The sequence below is a fragment of the Penicillium diatomitis genome (genome assembly GCF_028827545.1).
Source record: "Penicillium diatomitis strain IBT 30728 chromosome Unknown utg000008l_segment0_segment0, whole genome shotgun sequence".
NCBI lineage: Eukaryota > Fungi > Ascomycota > Eurotiomycetes > Eurotiales > Aspergillaceae > Penicillium > Penicillium diatomitis.
The window spans coordinates 238,929-262,933 of record NW_026623180.1 but is presented as its reverse complement, the minus strand read 5'-3'; the positions used below and the strand labels follow the sequence as shown (position 1 = coordinate 262,933).

The 24,005-nt window shown below is 51.2% G+C and overlaps 6 protein-coding genes across 6 annotated transcripts; 4 read left to right on the top strand and 2 right to left on the bottom strand.

The window, feature by feature from the left end:
• Positions 1–454: 454 nt before the first annotated feature.
• Positions 455–1,634, top strand: N7539_006165 (DUF3429 domain-containing protein; the record flags this gene model as incomplete). Its single annotated transcript, XM_056935767.1, has 4 exons — positions 455–670; positions 760–787; positions 839–1,110; positions 1,209–1,634. 4 exons carry the CDS (start codon positions 455–457, stop codon positions 1,632–1,634), a joined length of 942 nt encoding a protein of 313 aa, XP_056788691.1.
• Positions 1,635–10,175: 8,541 nt separating this feature from the next.
• Positions 10,176–12,318, top strand: N7539_006164 (glycerol kinase; the record flags this gene model as incomplete). The annotated part of the gene is made up of 4 exons (XM_056935766.1): positions 10,176–10,453; positions 10,708–11,702; positions 11,788–11,954; positions 12,049–12,318. The coding sequence occupies 4 exons, from the start codon at positions 10,176–10,178 to the stop codon at positions 12,316–12,318; spliced, it is 1,710 nt and encodes a 569-aa protein (XP_056788690.1).
• Positions 12,319–15,674: 3,356 nt separating this feature from the next.
• Positions 15,675–18,243, bottom strand: N7539_006163 (i-AAA protease YME1; the record flags this gene model as incomplete). The annotated part of the gene is made up of 3 exons (XM_056935765.1): positions 15,675–16,067; positions 16,189–17,888; positions 17,949–18,243. The coding sequence occupies 3 exons, from the start codon at positions 18,241–18,243 to the stop codon at positions 15,675–15,677; spliced, it is 2,388 nt and encodes a 795-aa protein (XP_056788689.1).
• Positions 18,244–19,209: 966 nt separating this feature from the next.
• N7539_006162 (uncharacterized protein) lies at positions 19,210–20,340 on the top strand (the record flags this gene model as incomplete). The annotated part of the gene is made up of 1 exon (XM_056935764.1): positions 19,210–20,340. One exon carries the CDS (start codon positions 19,210–19,212, stop codon positions 20,338–20,340), a length of 1,131 nt encoding a protein of 376 aa, XP_056788688.1.
• Positions 20,341–20,937: 597 nt separating this feature from the next.
• On the bottom strand, positions 20,938–21,210 carry N7539_006161 (uncharacterized protein; the record flags this gene model as incomplete). Its single annotated transcript, XM_056935763.1, has 2 exons — positions 20,938–21,042; positions 21,088–21,210. 2 exons carry the CDS (start codon positions 21,208–21,210, stop codon positions 20,938–20,940), a joined length of 228 nt encoding a protein of 75 aa, XP_056788687.1.
• Positions 21,211–22,515: 1,305 nt separating this feature from the next.
• Positions 22,516–23,854, top strand: N7539_006160 (mannose-1-phosphate guanyltransferase; the record flags this gene model as incomplete). The annotated part of the gene is made up of 3 exons (XM_056935762.1): positions 22,516–22,522; positions 22,617–22,660; positions 22,823–23,854. 3 exons carry the CDS (start codon positions 22,516–22,518, stop codon positions 23,852–23,854), a joined length of 1,083 nt encoding a protein of 360 aa, XP_056788686.1.
• Between the last annotated feature and the right edge of the window lie 151 nt (positions 23,855–24,005).

The window sequence follows — 24,005 nt, the reverse complement described above, 5'->3', positions numbered from 1 at the left end:
CAAGCGACGACCGGGTGGCTCAAGAGTGGCTTGAAGTGGCTCATTCCCAGCAGATCGCTAGGGTTGCAGAACTTGCGGCCATGGACATCACGTGCCTGCCGTGGACAAGCTTACCGTTCCCGTCCCCGAGTCATTCTCTAGCTTCTGCTGGGGGCCTGAGGCCACAAGTGCATCTCCGGTCGCTATGGCCCGCCTTCTAACCACACCTCACCTTTTGATCACCTCATTTCGGGATATCCTTCGAAAAGCTTCGTTCCGGCACCGCACGGCCTCATCAATCTCGCTTCGAGTCTTTACACGGGTGAATACCCCCCATCTCCACTCAACAACTTCTTCTTTTAGTCAGTCTTACTCCAATTGGGTTGGTGCTTGCACATTACCACACCCGAGGTCTGCTGGCTCCCGCAGGATTGCGTACCTAACTGATCTTGAACGTGCAGTATCTTTCTCCGCCATGCTGTACCGCGCCTCTGCTGCCCGCTCCGTGCTCCGGGCTGTCTCGAGCTCCAATGCGTCCGTAGCTCGATCGGTGCTCGGCAACCCTATCTTCAAGGCCCAGCTGACCTCGTCCGCTCGTGCCGTCCGCCCGGCTGTTAAGCCCAACTTTGCGCTCGCCATTCACAAGCCCGTCACCACCGCTCTCATCCGCCATGCTTCTTCCTCGGCCAAGGTGAGAAGTCACACGGCGACACTCAAGAATCAATTGGAGGAAGTCAGAGCATCCAATGGCTAATATGCATCCTTATTGCGGGGTGATAGGACGATGACGACGTTGACATGATGGCTGGTATGAAGGCTGAGGCTGTACGTTCACCTGTTCTCCTTGCTTCAACTTGAGACGCAGCAGAGCAATGGGCGAGTTCTAACGCAGCGGCTCCCTTCCAGAAAGTTATCGGCGAGACCTTCAGCTTGAAGGAGGTCCCCAAGGAGGCTATGGCGCTCGGCATGGCCGGTGTCCTGCCTTACCTCGCGACCTCGCTTCAGACCGTTTACCTCTCCTGGGAGATCAACCGCGCCGCCAATCTCGGTGAGGGTCTGCTCTTCTCTGGCCAGAGCGCCGAGTTGATGCTCCACATGATCGAGCCCATCCAGGTTGGCTTCGGAGCCGTCGTAAGTTCTTCCCTTTTGAGTCGACCATGATTGGATGGCAAGCACCGTCTCATGACAATGGGGAATGCTGACTTATGGTGCCAACTTGCCCTTCAAAGATTCTGTCGTTCCTTGGTGCTGTGCACTGGGGTCTTGAGTGGGCTGGTTATGGCGGCAAGTTCGGCTACCGCCGTTACGCTGCCGGTGTCATCGCCCCGGCTGTCGCTTGGCCTACTCTGCTGCTCCCCGTTGAGTACGCTCTGATCAGCCAGTTCTTGGCTTTCACCTTCCTTTACTACAACGACGCTCGCGCTGCCGCTACCGGCCGTGCCCCTCACTGGTACGGCATGTACCGCTTCGTCCTGACTTTCGTTGTCGGTGCCAGCATTGTCGCCACCCTGATTGGCCGTGAACAGATCCAGCAGAACATCGTCTCTGAGCACACTATCAAGGACAAGATCAATGCCTTGATGTTCCTCCAGAAGAAGGAGAAGGAGGAGGCTGAGGCTCGCCGTAAGGGTGAGCTGGCTGGCGACGATGAGTAAAGGCATCATCACCGATTGCCGACCTTGAGGGCGAAGTGCTAGCTCATTGGAGACGGAAAACCAAAACCACATTCACCCCCTTTTGTATTGATTGGGATATGATCAGAATCTCCGATCTACCCATTGTTGTATCTTGTTCGCATTCCCCGTGATTTTCCTGTAGATTATACGCAGAACGCATCAGGGCCAAAGCTATACTGAATTCTCCTTTGTTTTGAGTATTGTTTTCTGGTGCAACACATGAGAAGCTGCTGCCTCTTGCTACCAAACGTACCCTTGCCGTATACCTATGCACCCTTGTTGGTGTGGACCTTCATTCTGGAACCTACGCAGACCTGCTTGCTCCATGAAGGATCCATCAGCTTATGCAATGTATACCAGGTACACTTCAATAATCTCATCAGGCTTGATGGATTCATGGCCAAGTACACAAGTACCTACTTCCAATAACTCCCGAAACCCCGACGCATCCCGTCAACATGTCCCGTCCGGGAACCTCGAGCTAGAGGTAGCCGCGCACCCATGTACCAAGAATTGAAATCTGGCCAGGACATGACGGTACAAGGGCACCACAGAGGCAGCCCTTCGACTCCATCCATTCCCTCGGACAACCCTAACAATGCCCACTGAAGCGGCTAGGGAATAACCTACATACATGTAGTATGCAATGGCAGGAACGCGTCCAATGAAGGCCCCTAGTTCCCACGCTCACATCCATAAGAGGTATCGACCCGATAATGCCGGAACTGTTAGAAGGTGGAATCCATTTTGGGGTCATCACCACTCCCATCTTCGATGACCCCTGAAACCTCGCTTTCGAAAATTGAGTACTTTTCCGAGGCTTCCAATGCCGTGGCTCATCTATTCTGTAGGCACTCGTCTTGGAGAAAACCGAGTCGGTTCGAAAGTCTCGGCAATGATATCAATCACGTCGACTATTCATCGAATGATGCCAAGTATTTGTCTGTTTCAAGATCATCGCGAGCTTCTTGTCCAACACACCTAGGTATAGGAATGGGACGGGAGATACCTATCAATTCAGTTCATGGAACGAAATCCAGTTAGACCTGCTCTTGCACATGTTGCTTTTCTTTCTTAAATGTAGGTTCAAGACAAGCACTTCCGGCACCAGAACGGAGATCTGCCGTGGCGCGAATTGAAGCCAGGTCTTGATCTAAACTAACCGTATCTCAATCAATCAGTAGCTACTCGTAGTCCTTCCAAGGTTAGATTCACGATGGCTTCCATTTTGGCAGAGACGGTGCCGTGCTATTGCAGGACAACTGTCATCAACCTCCATTGTCGTTGAACAGACGAATATGGTAGGTGACCGTATCAGTGATCGAAATCATCCTCACCCGGTAGGTTTTTGCTGACTCAAAAAACTTTTGATTCATTTCGGAATGATCCACCGGATTCACCGAGGTCTTCCCGGCTTCAGAGAGATCACAACCGTCGGGGTTACCCGTAAAAATCAGAGTCCGAGGAAGGCCACCGGAAGGGACATCCATGTGATGCTGTCTATCGATGCCGTATGGATGGATCCTGTTGACGTTGGAAACAAAGAGCAGTGGCCGGCATGGTGCCCAGAGTCCATACGCATATGTTTGACAAGTGTTACTTCCAACCAGACGGGACGTCTTGATAGAGCAGCCATCACTGCAGGTGGATTAAGGCTGAAAGCGCCATCCATCCCTACGGTTAGGACACCATGACAGCCCGCGCATCTTCACTTGGACTTGATTTCTTAGAACAGCCAGTTCACAGAGACGACGGGGAAGTTTTCGGTAGTTAGAACAGTTGAGATGCTCAAATGGTGAACTGTATGAGCACCCTAGAAATCAAGGTTAGAGTCTCTTTAGCCGGCTGGCTGCGATACTTTTGTTATTCCGACGAGGCCGGAAGGTGAAAATAAAGAGATGCTTTGCAACCGAGGGGATCCGTGGGAAAATATGTAGAGGTAAGAACTAGCCTACAGCTGTAGGTTTCACAGAGAACAATCTGCTGTAAGGCATTCGTCGAAATTCAAATGTGGTTCCAATTGACGAAATTTGGCTACAGTAGGTAGATGCAGCGAAGAGAGGGTAGTTGGAAGGGATATTGAGATTGCAGTCAAGAGGTTCTGTCCACGCGAGTTCCGTCTGCCTAGATAGGTAGCTACCGGGAGGATCACATGTGATACAGATTGTAATTAGTAATTACCTTACCTTAAGACGACAAGCCAGTGTTTGTCAGGTGCATGCATGAGCTTTGAGCAATCGACACCGATAGTCCAGGTTCCTAATTCATTTGATCTCAATTCCATGGAGATGTCCAGCAGGTTTGGATTTCAAAACGAAGTCAGCTCCAACTCAGCAGGCGCAAATATCTAGTCAGTCGACGTGGTGTGATATCAGTCCAATTCTGGCCTACGCACACTTGCGGAACATTCTTTGCAACCACACAACCTTACTAGGTGGACTTTTCACTATGACTGGGTTCGTTCGACGGGCACCTCAGTAGTTCGTCTCCGAGCCACTAGATCTGAATCTCATGTCCAGGTACCGAGCGGGAGAACTTCACCCAAACTCACAGAAATCGGTGACCGTCATTTGCGGATTTTTCATCTTTTTATTTCTCGCCTCAGGCTGATGACTCCTACGAACCATTCGGTTCGGGCCAACCCAAACCGTCTTTCCAGTCTGTCGGGCCAGCACTACGATATACTTTCGTCATCGGTACCCCGAGTAAGCTTGTTGCCCAACTTTGAGAGTGATTGGCTCGAGACATTTGGGAGATGCCATACGTAAGTTCTCTGGCTTGCACTTAGGTCGGGATCCGGGGATTGACACCGTTGAGGTTAAGCCTCCAGCGTGTCAAACAAAAGTCAAGAGGGCGATTTTTTGTTGGGGCAAAGAACCCCCCTTCATACCTTTACCTCTGTCACCTTGTATCATGGGAAAGATAGTAAGCGTTCTTTGTCTCATCCATTAGAGAGACATGCACTGGGGACGTGCCTTGTTCGGAGGATGGAGTGCCTGGAACCGGATATACTAGGTTGGTACCTGAATTGATCTAGGACTGTACGACCGAGTCTTTTAGCGAAGAAAATCCAAGTTCTCAGTGCCACACATTATGGTAAGAGTGAAGAATAATATTTCCGGCAGCACCGACCTCGACGTTTGCAGACAATTGATTATACCACAATAACACTGATCGGCAACAACGCGGTGCAGATGAGAACGATAGTCCTGACGCACATCCTCGACAGACCGCGTCATTGACGCCAAGTACAGGCGTCAAGTGATCACCGGAGACCGGCATTAAAGCACGGTCGCTCCCGCATGGTCGTCCCTGGGACAAATGCAAAGCCGAAAGGGGAAGGTGAAGCGAAACGGGATCCAAAGCGTACCCGTGCAAGGCACGTTCCAGAATGTGGAATCGGCACCGCACTCGAAGCCGGAGGAGGGCCCATCGAGGGGCGAGACCCTTTCTGCATCTCCGCTGCGTGCAGAAGACCTGCATGGTGCTCCTTGAATAATGTCTACATACATAGGCAGGTGCCATGTGATCTATGGCAATCCTTGTCTGTCGAGAAATTTCAGTGAACTTTTTTTTCCCGAGGGTCCACCTCATCATTCTGCCTGTCAGAGCTTTTTGATCCTTTCTTTTCTCTAGGAGCTACATAGCTGTTCCACGGTGTCGATAACTATGCCCGTTGACTGCATGCCAGGCCCAGTGTAACGTGCCAACTTTTTTCCATGAATTGAGTTGACCATGTTGGCCGGAAAATGTGTAATAACGAGCGCGAACTGCCCGTGAACCTACGCGCGAGGGCTTGAAATGGGTTCCAGTGGCCCACCGGATCGTCCACAACCAACTATCGATATATTATCATTAGATTCGTCCGTGATTAATTTGCTGATGGCCCTACGTACATGACTCCATTTCCATTGATTTGCCGCATTACGCGGGATCGACCAGTACACATGATCTTGTCCCTGACTGGATAAGCCCAGCGTCGATCCCTCTTTTCATATTCGCTGTAAGGGTACCTGGAATCAGACAGAGACTCGAGGAGTCGAGAGCGTTTGGGCAGCGTCAGATGAACTTTCTTTTGAAACAATGATACCATGTCATTGTGCATAATGCATGAAGAGGGCCATTCAGATTGAATAATAGTCTCTTCTATGTACTGGGTTTGAATGAGTGTTTGCTCGAGTGAGGCACCAGCTCCCACCGCCATTCTTCGTTTGATGGTGAACGAGGGGGCTCATATCAAATCAAGTATCCTGTGAATTCCTACCGAACTGGGCAGTTTTGAATACTGGAACCTACCTAAGCACCTAACCACATGGTTTAATTCATTGAAGAAAACGAAAATCTGCGTTGAATTGTGTTTGGATGATTCTGCCGCCTCACCACCGAGGGACCCACAACCCACATTAGATAGCCTCTCTTCCTCCCATCTTCTTCACACCAATCAAGTTGCGTTTCACCTTTCTCTTCTCCTTCTTGTAGATCACCTACAAATACCTTACCTGTTCTCAGAGCTTTAGTAGGTACCAGTTGGTCCCTTTCTGCCAGAGGGTGAATCGTCCGTCAGCTGCGCAACGGGGGTTTCACGTGCAGCTGCAGGCAACACTTGGACACGGCGATGAGGCTGTTTCGGAAAGGAAAGCCGGCTTACTACTAAGGTAGTCTGTCAAAGTGATTAAGAGGTACTAGAGTCTCCAGAAGCTTGATCGGTTGTTAGCATTGTTCGCAATTGTTCACGTATATATGTACCTCTCGGTATAAGAATAAAGGCTGTTCGTATGACATGTGATTCTGCCACTCACCACAGTCAATAGCTTAGGTAGAATCTCTCCCCCATAGCAATCTCACTCCTCATCCCTCTCACACATCGATACTGCTGCCCCTACAGTAGCCGCATCCCATCAAAGGCCACATTTCTAAACTAGTGCGTATCACGATCTAAACTTCGTCCGATTCATCAGGATCTGTGAGGTCTGGGATTTCTTCCATAAAGTATCTTTGAGGATTCGGAACTCCGTATTTTAAACACCGTCCCATGGATGTGCACGCCTCATTGAATCCTGAGCAGGCCGAGGCCCTGGAAAAAGGTACCCAAAAGTCTTTCTCGTACAAATGTGAAGCTGAAGACCTTGACAGTGCACACTGCACCCCAGTAGGTACTAAGGTAGTGGATGCCGACGAGAGATTCTCCCGTGCCTAAGGAGAGGTCAAGTGAATGGCAATAATTTTTCCGGCTATCACCAGCCCTAGTTTTTCCATGAATGGTGAGAGTCCAAGATTGCACCGCCTTACTAGTTTGGGCAGTATGTGTACAATGGTGAAGCGCGTGGTGTCGAAACCTAACCGAAAGAACACGGCATCTCTAAAATTCCTCCTAGCTCCGCTCATTCTTGGTGCCATCCATCATCCATCACGCAGGAAATTCGTGCAGTAGCTACTGTGATCGACAGTAGTAGCTTCCCGACCAAAGACTCGTAACAGTCCAGCCGACCACAGGCCGGGAAAGCGGGACAGGATCTAGAACGTGGGGTGGATGGAGTGGGGGCTTCGAGGAAGAGAAAAATTGAGGGCAGTCATGTGCCCCTTCGATCGATGGGTCTCGGCGCCCGCCTCGAGTTGGCAAGTGGACTTGGATTTAAGAAAGTTGCGTCTAACCCTTAATGGGGTGATGGGCCATGGACTATCTATAGAAATTCAGAAACTCCGCCCGGGGAGAGTGGGAGCGGGAACGGGTGCAGGGGAAGGAAGAATACGGTGGAAGAACAATGGAAGCCCTCACTACATGGGGTGAAAGATAGGGAGTAGCGGAAGTTTGGTAAAGGGAATTTGCACATCACACGAAGGATTGGTGGTGCTCATTTGGGATCCTGAGGTACGATAGTAGAACGGAAACAGTCGAGACGATTGTATGTAGCATGCATGATGTAGGATTAAACCGAGTCTGATCGGTCATATGACACGAGAGAATCGGCAGCAGAGGCCCGGGAGCGTCCCCTGTTCATCTTTTGGAAGGAACCATCTGCATCCTTCGAGATGAACTGTTTGTTCCACTCGTGTCGACAACTGTACTATTACCACAGTCCCTGCAAGAAGCGTGCCAGTAGGGGATACACTGTGAATCTGACAGTCTGTAGTTCTGTACTGCTGTGGATGTGGTACCTGGGACAGAGCCTACTCTGTGCAGATGTGCTATCTGTATGATTATTTTTTTTTGTTCCCCTGCGAACTGCACTTGCCTCTCCTGCAGCCGCGAGTCCCGATGACAAGACCTGTACAGTATGCCCCCAGTCAAGTGACTGTTGCCCAAAACCTCCTCCGAGGCTCCTACTGTTGCCAGTTCTAACGTACATCATTCCTGCTGCTGAGGCTCAATTTCTATTCAGACTCGAGAGTATCGAATCCTTCGGGGGCCCCGTGTAGACTGGAGGTGATTCTCGGGAAGCTGGAGCATAGTCGCATACTAAATAACCTACGTAGTACGTGGTTATAACTTACCAAGTTGTAGGTACCTAATTAGCTTGATACTTTATAGTATAGAGTACTACAGTAGTCGTCCTGCTACATATATCAAGCTTTCCCTGAGCGAACACCGAATAAGTGGTACCTAGTACCTAGTACCTACTCCCTAAGGTACCTGCCTGCCTGCCCCTTGAGTGCAACGGTCATGACTGAGAGACCATCTTAATTAGTCCATATTCTTATTCCTCCTAATGTAGCAGGTCAAGCGATCAATAAGGGAGACACATCCACAGAATATGAGAGTGAAACAGATCAAACTATCGTCTTGAGCTTTTCTGATCTTCATCCCTGATCACCCCACCTGTTTGGATAAGTAGACGGTCGTCTTCCCTGACGCACATGGTCCAGTCAAGAGGATCGTCGGGTATTGTACTACACGGACTTCGATCCCTCCATACACGTGCCTGTCTGAGATCGGTCACCTGATCCAACAATTCCCTTTTTTTTTTTTGGTTCTTGAAACCTCCTCCAGTTGAATCTTGTCATTGAATCACTGATTCTGGAGAATCTTCCCCTCCACGTCCCAGGAAGGAATTCTCTTCTCAGCTATCCTTTAGCCTTGAACCCCTGTCTTGAGTGTATCGACTGTCGAGCCCATCCCGGTACCTTGAACTCGAAGTTTCACATCAGTCTAACCGGCTGGCAGCTGTGCCCCTCTCCAGTCTCGCCCCTCGTACGTCACTCTCCACTTTTCTTCTTTGGTGCCTCCGCTGGCTCACGCAGAAGGAACCGGTCCGTCGGGCTGTTTCTGTGCGGGTTCTTGCTTGCTTGTTCTGAGTCGCCGTGTCACCCGTGACCCCGTCAACGGTCACCGGGTTGGGTTTCTCTACTCGGTGCAACTTGCTGGCACTGGACAAGACCCCTTCTGTACCATCGTCAGTCCTCTATGGTTGCTAATCTGCTGCCACTTCTAATAGTTGCCGCCCATAATCAGCGTAACTGGAGGTATCCCGGCCGCCTTTGTGGTACTGCACAGTGCACATGGTGCAGAAGGAACCTTGGTACAACTGTACACACCTGCAAAGTGCCCAGTATACTATCCATATTGTACAGTAGTATACATGACTACTCGACTTGACAGAGTTATCTCTTTCCCCAGATAATTCTCCTCGATCTCCTCCAAACTCCCCTTTCAAATCCACGAGGTCTCTATTACCCCGTGTCACTGCAAGCTGTTCGCCTGGACTAGCGGCCCACCGAAACAAGAACGCCAGTGCGACCAGTCACGGCTGCAAGCCCTCCTCCTCCTCCTCCTCCTCTCCTCCTCTTCCGATAACGACTCAGTATCGTCGCTTCTCGCTCGGTCTCCTGTCTGCATCCGCATCGGCACGACTTGAACCTTAACAGGCAGAGACCCCGTGGGCTTCCTATTCAATTGATCGGTCTTGCATTTATACTCTGCTGTTCCTGCGCCTTGAAACCTCCTCACATCCATTTGATCATAGCCTCTCTTTGCCGGTCCGTTCGCTGGTCGGCGGTGCTCCTCGCCTGGTCCGCTCCCCACGGGTCAAGATCCATAATCCAGTCAGCGCCAACCTGGCCCATTTATCCACGGCCTATCGTCATACTTTCCTCGAATTTTCCTGGACCTCCCCCACATTTTTTTAACGTGCCCGCTCTTACAGCCTTTTGCCCCCCCTCCTCTCCCCTCCCCTCCCCCTCGGCCCTCCGCCTGACTGACGGAAGTTCTTTTTCGGTGCGGGTACATGCTATCTCTCTCTCTCTCTCTTGACTTTCTCCGACTTTCGCTCTCCCGGTCCCTCTTCCCTCTTCTCTCTCTCCTCTACTCTCTTCCCTCTACTCTCTTCACTCTTTCTTCCTACTCCAAACCTTGCATCTGTCCCCGTTATCTCCATCTCTCCATCTGTGCCCTTCTTCTTCCGCCTTTCCCTAGTATCATTGGGTCCCGGCTGTGCGTCCTTCGACCATTTCTCCCTCAGTATCCTCTCTCTCTCACACACACACACAAACCCACACTCCTCCTCGACGTGCGGTCTGATCACCATGCGAAATCCTTTCGATCTGGACGAGAACAGTGTGGATGGGGACTCTGAGCCCGCCACCGATGTTGAATTCGAGGTCGAAGTCCGACCTCACCAGACCGATGATGGCGACCGTGCTCTTTTGCAGGATGAAGAACACCATCCCTCCGATTTGAAAGAGCGCTTCATCGGCACAATCGATCAGGGTACAACGAGTACTCGTTTCATTATTTTTGACTGCACCGGTGTCCCAATCGCAAAGTATCAGACGGAATTCCGTCAAATTCATGAACATCCAGGGTAAGTGCCCCGTCAATTTACATTCCTCAAATCTCACTTTCGACCTCGGCCTCCTCCTGGTATGAGATTGCACTCAGTCAACGCTCAGTCCTGGCACTCCAAGTGTCGCTCTCTGTGGAAATCACTGTCAATTCAAGAGAGACGGAATCAGCGAGAAAGATCGAGAGCGGCCAGAAGCAACCATATCAATAGAGGCAAAAAGCCCTCCATTCCCAGAGCTTCTGACATTAACCAACTTCTTCTTGTCTATTTAGATGGCATGAACAGGACCCCTATGAGTTGGTTGAATCGGTGTACATTTGCATCGAGGAGGCGATGAAATCATTCTTGGCCCTCGGCCACTCTCGCTCCGATATTGAAGCGATCGGCATCACAAGTCAGCGAGAGACCGCCTTGGTCTGGGACTGGGAGACAGGCGAGCCCCTTCACAATGCCATCACCTGGACCGATACACGCACAGTGAATCTCGTCCGAGAATTAAAAGAAAAACCCGGCGCCGATGATCTGGTCAACATCTGCGGTCTGCCCCTCTCCACCTACCCTTCGTCGGTGACGTTACGCTGGATGCTGGATAATCTGCACGACGTTCGCACGGCATATGATGAGGGTCGCGCCGCCTTCGGCACAGTCGACTCGTGGCTCATCTACAACCTCAACGGCGGGCCCCGTAACAAGCGTCTCGTGACCGACGTGACCAATGCCTCACGGACCATGTTCATGAACCTCGAAACCCTGCAATACGATGACCGCCTGCTCAATTTCTTTGACATTGATCGCACAAAACTCCGTCTTCCGGAGATCCTGCCATCGGCCGATCCGGAGGGCTTTGGCGAGATGTACGAGGGTCCGCTGGAAGGAACCCCGATCACGAGCTGTCTGGGTGACCAGGCCGCTGCCCTTGTCGGCCACTGTGCTTTCACCCCCGGCTCTGCCAAGAATACCTATGGAACAGGATGCTTCTTGCTCTACAACGTGGGTGACAAGCCAGTCATCTCCAAACACGGTCTCTTGGGGACGGTGGGGTTCCAATTAGGACGGGATCGCAAACCGGTGTATGCGTTGGAAGGTAGTGTGGCCGTAGCAGGAAGCGGTGTCTCCTTCCTCATGAACAACATGGGCTTTTTCCGCGACTCTCGCAAGGTCAGTGATCTGGCCGCGACCGTGCCAGACAGTGGCGGCTGTGTCTTTGTTACTGCGTTCAGTGGTCTATTTGCCCCGTACTGGATTGATGATGCTCAAGGAACTATTTGTAAGATACCCCGCGCCTGATCTTCTACTACTTTCCGCCCACCCATTCTCCTTTGACAGAGATCTGACTTTTCTCTTCTTAACAGGGGGCATTACCCACCACACACAACGAGGTCACATCGCCCGCGCGACCATGGAGGCTGCTTGTTTCCAAACTAAGGCTATCCTCGATGCGATGGAGATGGACAGTGGCAAAAAGTTGACCGAGCTGGCTGTCGACGGTGGCATGAGTAACTCTGATATTTGCATGCAGGTATGATCGAGTTGAATATTGCTTGCCATTCACCTGGAATGGTGGTTTTGATTTCCCAATTTGAATGCTAATTCCGCGTTCCACGACTACTTAGACTCAAGCCGACATCATCCAAATTCCCGTCGAGCGACCCGCCATGCATGAAACCACTGCTCTCGGTGCTGCCATCGCGGCCGCGTTTGCGATTGGTGTCTGGAAAGATTTCTCCGACCTCAAGCACATGAACCGTGCCAACCGGGCTACCTTTGAGCCACAGATCACGGTCAAGGAAAGTACTCGCATGTACAAGCGGTGGTCCAAGGCTGTTGAAATGTCCCGTGGCTGGATGAGAGATAACGCCAGTTTGGAAGACGAGGTCGACTAAATGTGCAGGCCATTTCTCTGCGGTCACCTTGTGATCCCCAATTCTCACGTTTCACTGGCTTACCGATGCCTCTTTTTCACGTCCCACGCCGCGGTGTAGCTCCTCTCACCGTTGGCACGAATGAGAGAGGCAACTCAAGGCGACTATTTGCCTCAAGGCATCACTTTTTTTTTCTCTCCAGCGTTCATTCTACCACAGAGAGACCAGACATTGTCCACATGTCTTCATATTGGCGCGCGCCTTCCACCCGATTCTTCCATTACACGTCTCCCTACTCGTCTCTCTGTGGTGTTGCATTTCCTCGAGTGTTCCCGAGGGTGTGCGTGGGACATTTGACCTCTTAATACATACACACCCATTTGTTTATCTCTATCTATCAGAGGGTTCTGGTCTTTGTCCATTATTCCTGTCCAACTATTTGACCGCTGTGATGTCGGTGTCTATTTCATGACTGTGATGAGTGGTTGTGTTTGTTTATGATGAGCCACGAAGCTTGAAGGGCCACGGGTCTTGTCGTTTCCCGTTTGAGTTTTCTTTCTTTTTTTTTTTTTTGATTTCACTGCATCCTCTCCTGCTTGGGTGGTTCGAGACTACCTCATTTGCGTGTACTTCGCAATATCAATTCTTGACGTACGTGCTGGAACAGAAGAGGGAAGAAGATGCTCATCGTTCGTTATTGTTTGGGGGTGTGTACATAGTAGCATGTTCTGATACCGTGATATGACAATGGGCCCAAAAAAAAAGATCCAAAATACACCCCATCCCTCGAACCATGTAAGCTTGAATGAGGCTTCGGCTCCCACTCTGTACGATACAAAACATTCTACAGCCTACACAGCATGGCAATCGCCGTGCCATCATCGCCCAAGGCTCTCTCAAACGACGAATTTCTTTCCCTGGCTCCGCAAGCCCGAGTCCCTCTCCCCATCCCCATCCCCACTCGCCCAAGAACTCCACTCTTATCTCATATCTTCTCCATTTCCACACCTGACAAGTGCCAACCCACAAATAAGGATTCGTGATCGTCCGCACGCAAGCCGGTTCTGCTTGTCACGTACGTGTCGTGGAATCCACAATTCGTTCGAATGTTGTCATGCTGATCAGACCCTTGGTCTTGGTGAAGCTCAGATTTGGGGACTGGAGATTTGAGATTTGAGATTTGAGATTTGAGATTTGAGATTTGAGATTTGAGATCTGATATTACTGAGGGGGGTCATGCTTTGGATGAGCGTGTAGTCAGATTCAAGTTCTGTAGTTGGTATATAAGGTAAGTTGTACTGAGTTTACTGACTACCTAGGTATCTAAGGTACTAGTTACTGATTCACTAGTAGTTACTAGTAAGTGACTACTGAGTACATAACTCGATACTAGCTACTTAGGGCAGAATCCTTGCTGAACCCTCGATTGACTCTGGGAAGCGGAGCGTCCAAGGAGAACGACATATAGTACAATTCCTAGAAAGAACCAGTCCTCATACGATTTATATTGGTCGCGGCCCAGGATTCTGCCAGTGACTGGGCTAATCATCGGGGCAGTAAGAATTCACTACAAGATCCACGTACTGTTTGTAGGGCCACGTCTACGGCGGCCGATAAGTATGCTGGGCAACGAATACAACGATATAAGGTCTTGTGGCGGGCCGAATCTAAAATGATTAGCATTACAGTTTCAGTACTATCACGAGGGATCTTTTAAAATGGAGTTCAACGAAAGATGATTCTAAAACACCATGCAACAAGACCGGCCGAAAGGCCCGTAGGACAATCATAGAGTCTACTAACCCTAGACTCGTGTCCCCAATAACTCCAGGTACAGTAAAGTACAAATCACAAGACATCAGCGCTCTAGGCTTCCGGCATGAGTGTTTTGGAGCACGATACCCTCGTTCCTGGGTGCACCTGTCGCCTGCAGTACCGCATCTTGCCTAGAAAGACAGGGCGGGACAATTTGAAGGCAAGCGCAAAGGACAACCTTCCAAGTACCACCATTGTGATGATAAATATTGTCCAGAGACTGTGGGTGATTCAAGGATAGTAACCTGAAGAGTCTCTTTTAGCTCGTAGCTTATTCGGACCCTGCACAGTATACAGTATACAGTATACACTACTACCTAGGTAACTCAGTAGTCAGTCACTCAAAGTAAGGTATACTGTTATACTAATGCTTGAACTTTCGAGCGTCAGTACCCTACTCACCGCATTCTATTAGTGCTCTCAAACCAATAATGCAGTGGGCTGCCCTAGAGTCTTCCTTCGAGTCGTGAGTCGCCCGCAGTAGTCCGTTACCATATCCAAGTCCAGTCTGACTTGACTCTCACCGAAACCATCTCGGCAAGAGCTCGGAGGATTTGCTCGGTGATTCAAGTATCCATGCAGAGGTTAATTTGGCGGACGGCCGTCCACAACGTAGCAAGGTCCCTATGTAGAAGGATGGGCTTCATACTTGTCCTCCCATCTTTATTGTCCTAGCATAATCCCAGACTCAACAGAGGTCAATCATTCCCTTTGCTGCTGATTGTTCGTATGGCATGCGATTCGGCCGCTCACCGGGCCACAGTCCATACTCCAAAGCCTGTCCAGATAGAACGGGGTCTCCCCCGTAGGTAGCAAGCTCAACCTCATCTCTCTCTCTTATCGTGTGGCGGTGCTGCACCTACCTCGGTACATTTGCAGCCGCATCTCATGTTCGAGGTATCGATGGCCACTGACTGCCCTGGACAAGGGTGTGTGTGCCCGGGGCCCGTTGTTCCGTTCGATGGATAAAATTTGGGGGGTTTCAAAAGATTCTTTAAAGGACAAGGTTGTATTCTGAGGGAAGGTATAGTGCTGGATGCATGGGCTCTCAGTCTGAGTGGTATTTGTGATCCGCCATACATTGAGCAGTGACATGGATGGTTGTTGCAGGAGCCTTCTTTCTACATTAATAATCAATATTCTTCTTGGAAGAGTACAGAAGGATAGTCCATTCATATGATGAGATTGTCAGAGGTAGTTCGGAGACTCGTCATCTCAAGTACATCAGGACAATACATCAAGTTGGAGCAATATCGGACTCGTGGATTTAGGGATATAGGGAGAAGTGAACGAAAAGGCGGGACATGAGAGCAGAACGAAGCATTGCATGATGATAAATAGTATTGACGCCCGATTGTTCCGGGAATGCATAACAGAGATAGTACACTGTGGCTAAGCTAGGTGAGACGGGTTGAGGAAGGAAAAGTGTAAATGGAACAGTACACGAAGCGGAGGGTACAGGGAGAGGAGATGAGCAAAAAGCCATCATTTCAAGACGCTGAAAATCCCCTATAAGGTAAAAAAAGGTGACGAGAAATCAAAAAGAAGAAATGGCCACCTTTTTACTTCGAGGCCACGGAAGATACATCGGCGGCGTGGGCGTTGAGTCCGGCAGCCTGCAAAGCGTCGGGTATTCTGATCGGGGCTTCTGGCGCACTAGACATCTTATCTAGTTTTTCGCCTCGAAGCACCTGTTCCATTTCCTCCTTTGTCAAGGTCTCGTACTCGATCAGAGCCTTGGAAAGGATTTCAAGTTGTTCTCTCTTCTCCGTCAAGATCTTGGTGGCGCGTTCACGAGCTTCCTCAACGAGACGTCGCACTTCACCCTCGATTTCCTGCTTAGTTTCTGATGACAGACTATCGTAGTTGGTTGACAAGTCGACATTTCCAAGCTTCTTGGAATAACCGAATCGAGTGACCAAGGTGAACGCTGTTTCGGTAGCTTGCTGAATATCCTGTATCATGGGTGATTAGCAAGAAATCATGATCGTCATCATCATCATCATCATCATCATCATGGTAATATCATAGATAAAGAGAAAAAAAAAGGAAAAAGGGTGAAAGGATAGAACCTACTGCTGAAATACCGCTGGTGACATTGTCTGCTCCGAAGATCAACTCCTCGGCAGCCTTGCCACCCATGGCCACATCAATATCGGAAAGATACTCGGTATAGTTGCGGGAAACAGTGTCCATCTCGGGCAGGAAGTGGGTAATACCCAAGGCCATGCCACGCGGGACAATAGTGATCTTGTACAGAGGCGTAGCGGATCGTGAAAAGTATGCGACCAGAGCGTGACCGGCCTCGTGGTAGGCAGTCAGAAGCTTATCCTTGTCCTGAATGATACGGCTGCGAGCCTCGGCGCCCATCATGATCTTGTCCTTGGCCCAGTCAAAGTCCAAGGGGCCAACCTTGGGCTTGCGGTCGCGACTGGCATGAATTGCGGCTTGATTGACCAAATTCTCGAGGTCGGCACCAGAGAAACCAGGAGTACCGCGGGCAATGACAGCAACATCCACATCAGTGCTGATCTGTACATTCTTCATGTGATGACGCAGAATATCCATGCGCCCGCGAACATCTGGAAGACCAACGACAACCTTGCGATCAAAACGACCGGGTCGGGTCAAAGCCTTGTCGAGCAGCTGTGGGTAGTTGGTGGCGCCAATGATAATGACACCACTCGTTTGGGAAAATCCGTCAAGTTCAGTCAAAAGCTGATTCAACGTTTGCTTGACATAGGCCGCATCACGCTCGTTTCGCTTTGCACCTATGGCGTCTAACTCGTCGATAAAAATGATTGCCGGGGACTTGCTGCGGGCTTGTGTGAATAGATCACGAACACGCTTAGCACCGACACCGACATAGACCTCATCGAACTCGGAGCCGGACATGTAAAAAAAGGGGACACCTGCTTCGCCGGCGACCGCGCGGGCTAACAGAGTCTTACCAGTACCGGGAGGACCGACCAAGAGAACACCTTTAGGGAGTTTTCCACCGAGTGATGAAAAGCGTTCCGGGTTCAGCAAGAACTCGACAAGCTCCTGCAATTCATCCTTGGCCTCATCGCAACCGTGGACATCACTGAAACGCACGGTTTGCTTTTCGGGCTGAGCTTCGTTATTCTGTTGACCACGGATGTTTTTCAAGACGCCAGTCGTTTCAACCAAGATAGTGACCAGGACCAGAGACAGATAAGTAAAGAAACCAAAGATGAGCAGGAACTTGACCCAGCGGAACACGGTGTTGCCAAGAGACTCCTCGACTACAACGTAGAGAGGGGCTTCCTTTGCACCGGTTCCATTAGGCTTGTTCGCCATGCCAATCTGGCCACCATGAGAACGAGCGGCGACAGCCTGACCGATAGCCTGGAGCTGATCCGAGTTGAGATTCTGTCCCTGACCACCCAGCGCACCTGATTCGCCAGCCCGCTCCAAAGCCTTGGTATATATCGCCTCAGATGCGGCATTGCTGGCAAACTGGCCACTGCGGTACCGTTCAATAATGAATGCGGGCATGTTTGCGCGGAGGAGTGCCTGGTAGAAGTTATTCTGCGCAGTCGCGCTACTCGGGTTGTTGTTTGCAGTCTTCTCCTTCTGAGCTAGCATACTCTGCGAAGGGCCGCCGAACAAGAATCTTTGCTGCTGGACTCCGGTGAGCCGAAGAAGTTTGGAAGAGTCACGAATCACATTGAGGCGGCCCCTCGTCGCCCATGTTGACAGAGACCGAGGTGTAGAGACCGAAACGGGGTAGGCGGTGGATGGGGACGACGAGTCTATAGCGAAGCGCGTGAGTCAGATGCAAGATATTTTGGGGAGAAGGGATCTCGACTAACTTCCATGCCAGAGCGAAGTTACCGAGCGCGGCGACTGGTGATGAAGAGGGTCGGTCAGCGGTCTGGAAACGCCGTCAAAGGAATAATACTCAGGTCCCCAAGCACCAACACACTCATCAAAGGCTGTGGATGATAGAAGCCCGCCATTTCGTCCCAATATGTAGGTATTTTGTACAAGGCTTACCGCTAGAGACCTCTTAGCAAACGTAGATTGTCGCCGGATGTTGCGCATCCCGGTCATCGTCATCGATGCTCGGCCAGCTCGGTTTAAGGAGCCAGCGATCACAGTCGACATTGTGGGCCAAAAATCTGATGTGAGTGCGACCATATGCTAAGTAATGACATGCGGTTGTCAGTGATGTATTCCAGGTAATCACAGGAGGGAGTCATAGCATACCGGCCGCGAAATCGAGGCCTGGAACGCCATGCTGGTCCGTTGGTAACGGCGCTTGGCCGCGGGGAAATATTGACGATGCAGCCCCTTGTAGAGGATCTTGGTGTGATGGCGACCTAACGGGGAAAATACGACAATCAATGCTGCTTGATCGCGATTGCCATGACCAACGCTCAAGATGTTGATCGAAGGTGATGGGTAGTGACGATGGCTTTTGCTCCGCCGGGGTCGCGGCGAGCATCGGTCGCCACCCGATTTGTGTCGGCTTGACTAATCACTAGATCACGTGCACCTGGTGAAGTGGAGCGGCTGTTGGGGGAATCATGTAGAACTGGCAGAGGTAGTATGACTATGGAGTCCTGGACTATGGAACGAATTATGAACTGTGATCCTCCATGAAGCTCACGAGCTTTAGAGTGAGGTTGTATTTGTTGGAAATTTGTGTTGCTTGACAATACATTTGTATCGCAGATTTGGCCAAGGTGGAAGGGAAGTGTCTTGCCTTGAAGCCCAAAGTTATGTAGGCAGTCTGGGAACATGGAACAGGTGTCGGTTCCGAATCACAATTGTCCATCCCATGGTTGAGGCTCGGTTGGACGTCTACAGCTGCTCGGATGAGGCACCTCACTTATCTGACGTATACCTCACTATTCTCCAAAACTTTCACCGACTCCCACAAATCAAGCATCGTCCAATGTGTACGTGCTTGGCTTGTCTGGTCTCAGCACTAATGCTGCTTTGATGTGAGATTAGGTGAGGTCAAGTCTACTACTAATATCCAGGCCTGTTGGCCAAACCTCACTTGGCGCTTGGCCACTACTGAGAGATAGTGAGGCACGCCGCGAGAGGCTACCTTACCTGCTTCTCATGAAGACCATCTACCTGGTGGGCGCACCTTTATCCAGTCATCTAGACTGGGAGCGTGATTCCCTTCTCCATGATCCCATTCCCCCATTCGAAACTGCGGATACCATCCCGCATAGTGACATACAATCCGGGCAACTCGAGCAACAGGCGAGATGGAGGCTTCTACAAGCTCGCCAAGTACCGGGGCTCCATATCAGCCACATTGATGTGTGTGCTGGCCCCGGGGATCCCAGCTTTCTCAGAACTCATCAACTCATTCAAGGTGAAGATGGCTCCTTGGCAGATGACTCCGTCCTGTCGGCATTTCTCGATCACTCGTTTGTGACGCACGAAACGTCGGGGTTTTCGATTTCTCAAATGGAAGACTCGTCCACCCAGGAGAGCAAGTCTCTCCTCGATGATGATGATGATGATGATGATGATGACCATCCGATTGTTACTGCACCCCGAGTTGCAGAGAAAGAGGCGAAACCTCATCCTCCACTGCCGGTTGCGGGTCCCATCCGAGACTTGAGGAATGTGCCCAGCGCGACCTACCTGCAATCTATCATGCCCCGAACCATGACGGTGAATCTCGTGGTGGGCGTGATTGCCATTCACTCACCTCGGCGGGTGGTGACGCGACCACGACAAACCGACATGGACATTGTCGAGATGATTGTCGGCGATGAGACGCGGACGGGATTTGGCGTCAACCTCTGGCTTACCGTCGCGACTGCCCACTTGAAGACTTCCAGCGCCACCCCACAGGCTGACCACGTCCGCCGGGCCCTGGCCATGCTTCGTCCCCGCGACATTGTTCTGCTGCGCAACGTGGGATTGGGGTCCTTCGGAGAGCAGGTCTACGGGCAAAGTCTGCGCGGAGGGATGACGCGAGTTGAACTGCTGTCTCGTCAGCCCGTCGATGCGACGGATCTGGTGGGCATCGTGACCGCAGATCAGCTTCTCCCACGACTCTCGCAACACGATCCCCCTCCCCATTGCCAGGTTGACCCGCTCCTCCGCAAGGTGAGCCGAGTCCGTCACTGGATCCGCCAGTTTGTGGGTGAGCCGGTTTCCGAAGGCGGTGGCTGCACTGGAATGTCTCGGATTCAACGTGGCTTTTTACGACTGCCCCCAGACACGCAATGAGAAAGACTCGATTGGGTTGAGAGAGAGAGAGAGAGAGGGAGAGAGAGAGAGAGAGAGAGAGAGAGAGAGAGAGAGAGAGAGAGGAGGGCACGAGAGTAGTAGTTGGTTTCATCAGCTGTCTTTATGTAGTTCCACAAGCAGCCATCTTTCAATTTGTGGGGTGCATGATCTTGAAGCCGAGGGGCCTCTCAAGAGTAGTATTACACTGGTCCAGTAGTATATCCATCATAGTTGACTACAAGGTGCTCTACATGTCTATTGTTTACATTGGGCAATCGCTGGCGATCCGATGAAAAGAGGCTATTCGCTCTCAGGCACACTGCATCCGCTTCCTGTCATGTGAGCATGGACTCGACTCGAAAGAGTCTCCTTTCATGCTGAGACAAGGATTCTCTCACTCGATTGCTGGTCAAGTCTGAGGTAAGATCCAATATTGGGCAGGTTTGTTCCTTACTCAATGGATCACCTGCCAATTCCAGGAGGTAACCGCAACCGGGTCCAGATCGAGTCCAGCGAGCCGATGTAATTCGAGCGTCACACTTGAGTATCACCAAAGCGTCCCAACTCCCAACTCCCAACTACTACTGGATTACTGGATTACTGGATCTGCCCTGGCCCATTGATCCATTCACCACTCACCCTCTGCGCTGCAGACCACTGACAGGCGCCCATTCGCTCACGCGCGGAGGTCAGTCCGCCACCCTGTTTGAGGATGGAAGAGGCGACATCGTCTGACCCCCGGCTTACCCACTTGGTCCGACCGGGAAGCCTTTCGAGGGCCGCACATCCAGCAACGGAGCAACGGGCCACTGGAGGGCTGTTGATGTTTAGCTCGCGGGGAAGTCCTGTCGGTGGTCCCGAGTCGAACATCGATGGACGGCATGGGGAGGCACTGGGATCGAGGATTGGCCCGATCGAGGGTTGGATGGAGATGGGGGCTTGCCCAATGCGAGACACCAATTGCGACTTGTCTGGCACTGTTGAAGCTTGCCATGGATGGACTTGCCAGTGAGTGCGAGGTGCTACTAGCTGGTAAGGACTAACAAATAACGAGTAAACGACTACCAGCTGGCAGCTGGCAGCTGCCAGCTGGTAGCCAAGGCGAGTTAGCCGACTCCTCTGTTTATCGTGATCAATGGGTCGATGGGTATCGATCGTGTAGATGCTGCGGAATGGCAATCATCATACCAGCGGTACGGGATTGCAGAGTCACATGGTGGATTTCTGATCGACCGTTTCGACACAAGAAGTTGCCCCTGTGCTGTAGCGTACTCTACAGCTTTTGTGTAGTGTGTACGATGGACTCTCTTCATTGCAACCACGTCAGGCGAGAATGAGCGCAGACAAGATCTCTACTGCAGTAGTCGCCAGTTCTCAACTACCTACTGAGCTACCTTTACTGGCATCTCTGTAACGAAGAGAGCGCTGGCTCACCAACAATCGGTGGTTTACACATGTCTCAGAAGCATACAATGATTAGTAGTGTAACCATATACAGAACCCTTGCAATGTTGAACGTACACCAAGGACCCAAACCCTGGTTCAAGCTCCTCGACTTGGTCACTCATAGTCACTACTCACTACTACTTGGTAGCAATACTAACCATTTGCCTGAATGAGGACATACCAAGGAATAGGAAGTTGTACCTACTCACTACGAACTATCTGGTAAATAGTAAAAATAGTAAAAATACTAAAAATACTAAAAATACTAAACAGTAAATCCTATTGAGTTCGTACCAGTGAGTGTACTGAGCAGTGAATTCAGAAGTGACTAACCATCTCCCCCTTTTTTTCCGTCTTGTTTCTGTTCGCCGCAAACGTGCCCGTGGGCCTGGCCGCGAATCACCCGGTCCATTCACGTGCCCCACCCAATTCTGCCCGTTCCCAATAAAAATAAAGGGACCGTTTCTCCCCCTCCGCCCATGTCCCCCCCCCCCCCCCCCCCCAATTCAGCCAGCTGTTCCTTTAATCAAAGACTAAATCTTCCGTCAAACCCTCTCGTCTCGAGGTCAGTGCTTCCTTGCGTGCAAGCCTTCAATTCTCTTCGACAGCTTGGGAAAAAAACAACAACAAAACCAAAGAGCTTTACGTCTCTCTCTGTGTTGATTGTCCTTCAACTCCTATCGTCTCGTTCTCTCCGCTCATCGCTGCTCTCCACCCCCCACTTCCATCATGAAGGGTATGTCACAATAGGGGAACCCTCCTGAAGATGAATTAGATTGTGCTTGGCGCATCATCGAGCTGTCTGAATGTCCATTGACTGTTCATTGTAGCTCTCATTCTCGTCGGTGGCTTCGGCACCCGTCTGCGTCCTCTGGTAAGTGCAATCGGCCCGAGCGTCGTGTTGTGCAGGGCGTGTTGTGCAAGTCGTGTTGAGCAGCTCGTTTTGCGCCGTCGTCGGGCTCGGGCTCGGGCTCTGGCAATGGTCAGCAACTCAATGTCGGGGATACAATGACTGACACGAAGGACCTTCTGGTAGACGCTCACTCTCCCCAAGCCGCTGGTGGAATTCGGCAACCGACCCATGATCCTGCACCAAGTCGAGAGCTTGGCTGCTGCCGGTGTCACCGACATTGTCCTGGCCGTCAACTACCGGCCCGATGTCATGGTCTCGGCGCTCAAGAAGTACGAGGAGCAGTACGGTGTCAACATTGAGTTCTCGGTCGAGTCCGAACCCCTGGGCACCGCTGGTCCCCTGAAACTCGCCGAAAAGATCCTCGGCAAGGACGACACACCTTTCTTTGTGCTGAACTCCGATGTGATCTGCGACTACCCCTTCAAGGAGCTCGCCGAATTCCACCGCTCCCACGGCGAGGAGGGAACCATCGTCGTCACCAAGGTGGACGAGCCCTCCAAGTACGGTGTCGTCGTGCACAAGCCCAACCATCCGTCGCGCATCGACCGCTTCGTCGAAAAGCCCGTCGAGTTCGTCGGCAACCGCATCAATGCCGGTATCTACATCATGAACCCCAGCGTGTTGAAACGCATCGAGTTGCGCCCCACCTCCATTGAGCAGGAAACCTTCCCCGCCATCTGCAAGGATGGTCAACTCCACTCCTTCGACCTCGAGGGCTTCTGGATGGATGTCGGTCAGCCCAAGGATTTCCTCACCGGCACCTGTCTCTACCTCTCCTCCCTGGCCAAGCGGAATTCCAAGAAGCTGGCCGCCAACTCGGAACCCTTTGTCTACGGCGGCAACGTCATGGTCGACCCCTCGGCCAAGATTGGAAACAACTGCCGCATCGGTCCGAACGTGGTCATTGGCCCCAACGTCGTGATTGGCGATGGTGTCCGTCTCCAACGTTGCGTGGTGATGGAGAACAGCAAGATCAAGGATCACGCGTGGATCAAGTCCACCATTGTCGGATGGAACAGCTCTGTTGGTCGCTGGGCGCGTCTCGAGAACGTGACCGTTCTCGGTGACGATGTGACCATTGCCGATGAGGTCTACGTCAACGGTGGCTCAATCCTGCCGCACAAGAGCATCAAGCAGAACATTGATGGTAAGTGATCCCCATTTTGCAGACTTTTGCACTTCAAGAAAGAACCCATACACTAACGAGTACCCCCTTTTTCCTCACCTTCTTTAGTTCCTGCGATCATCATGTAATCTACTACTCCCTTAACCCTAGCTTCACGTCGACACGCCCACCCACTACTTC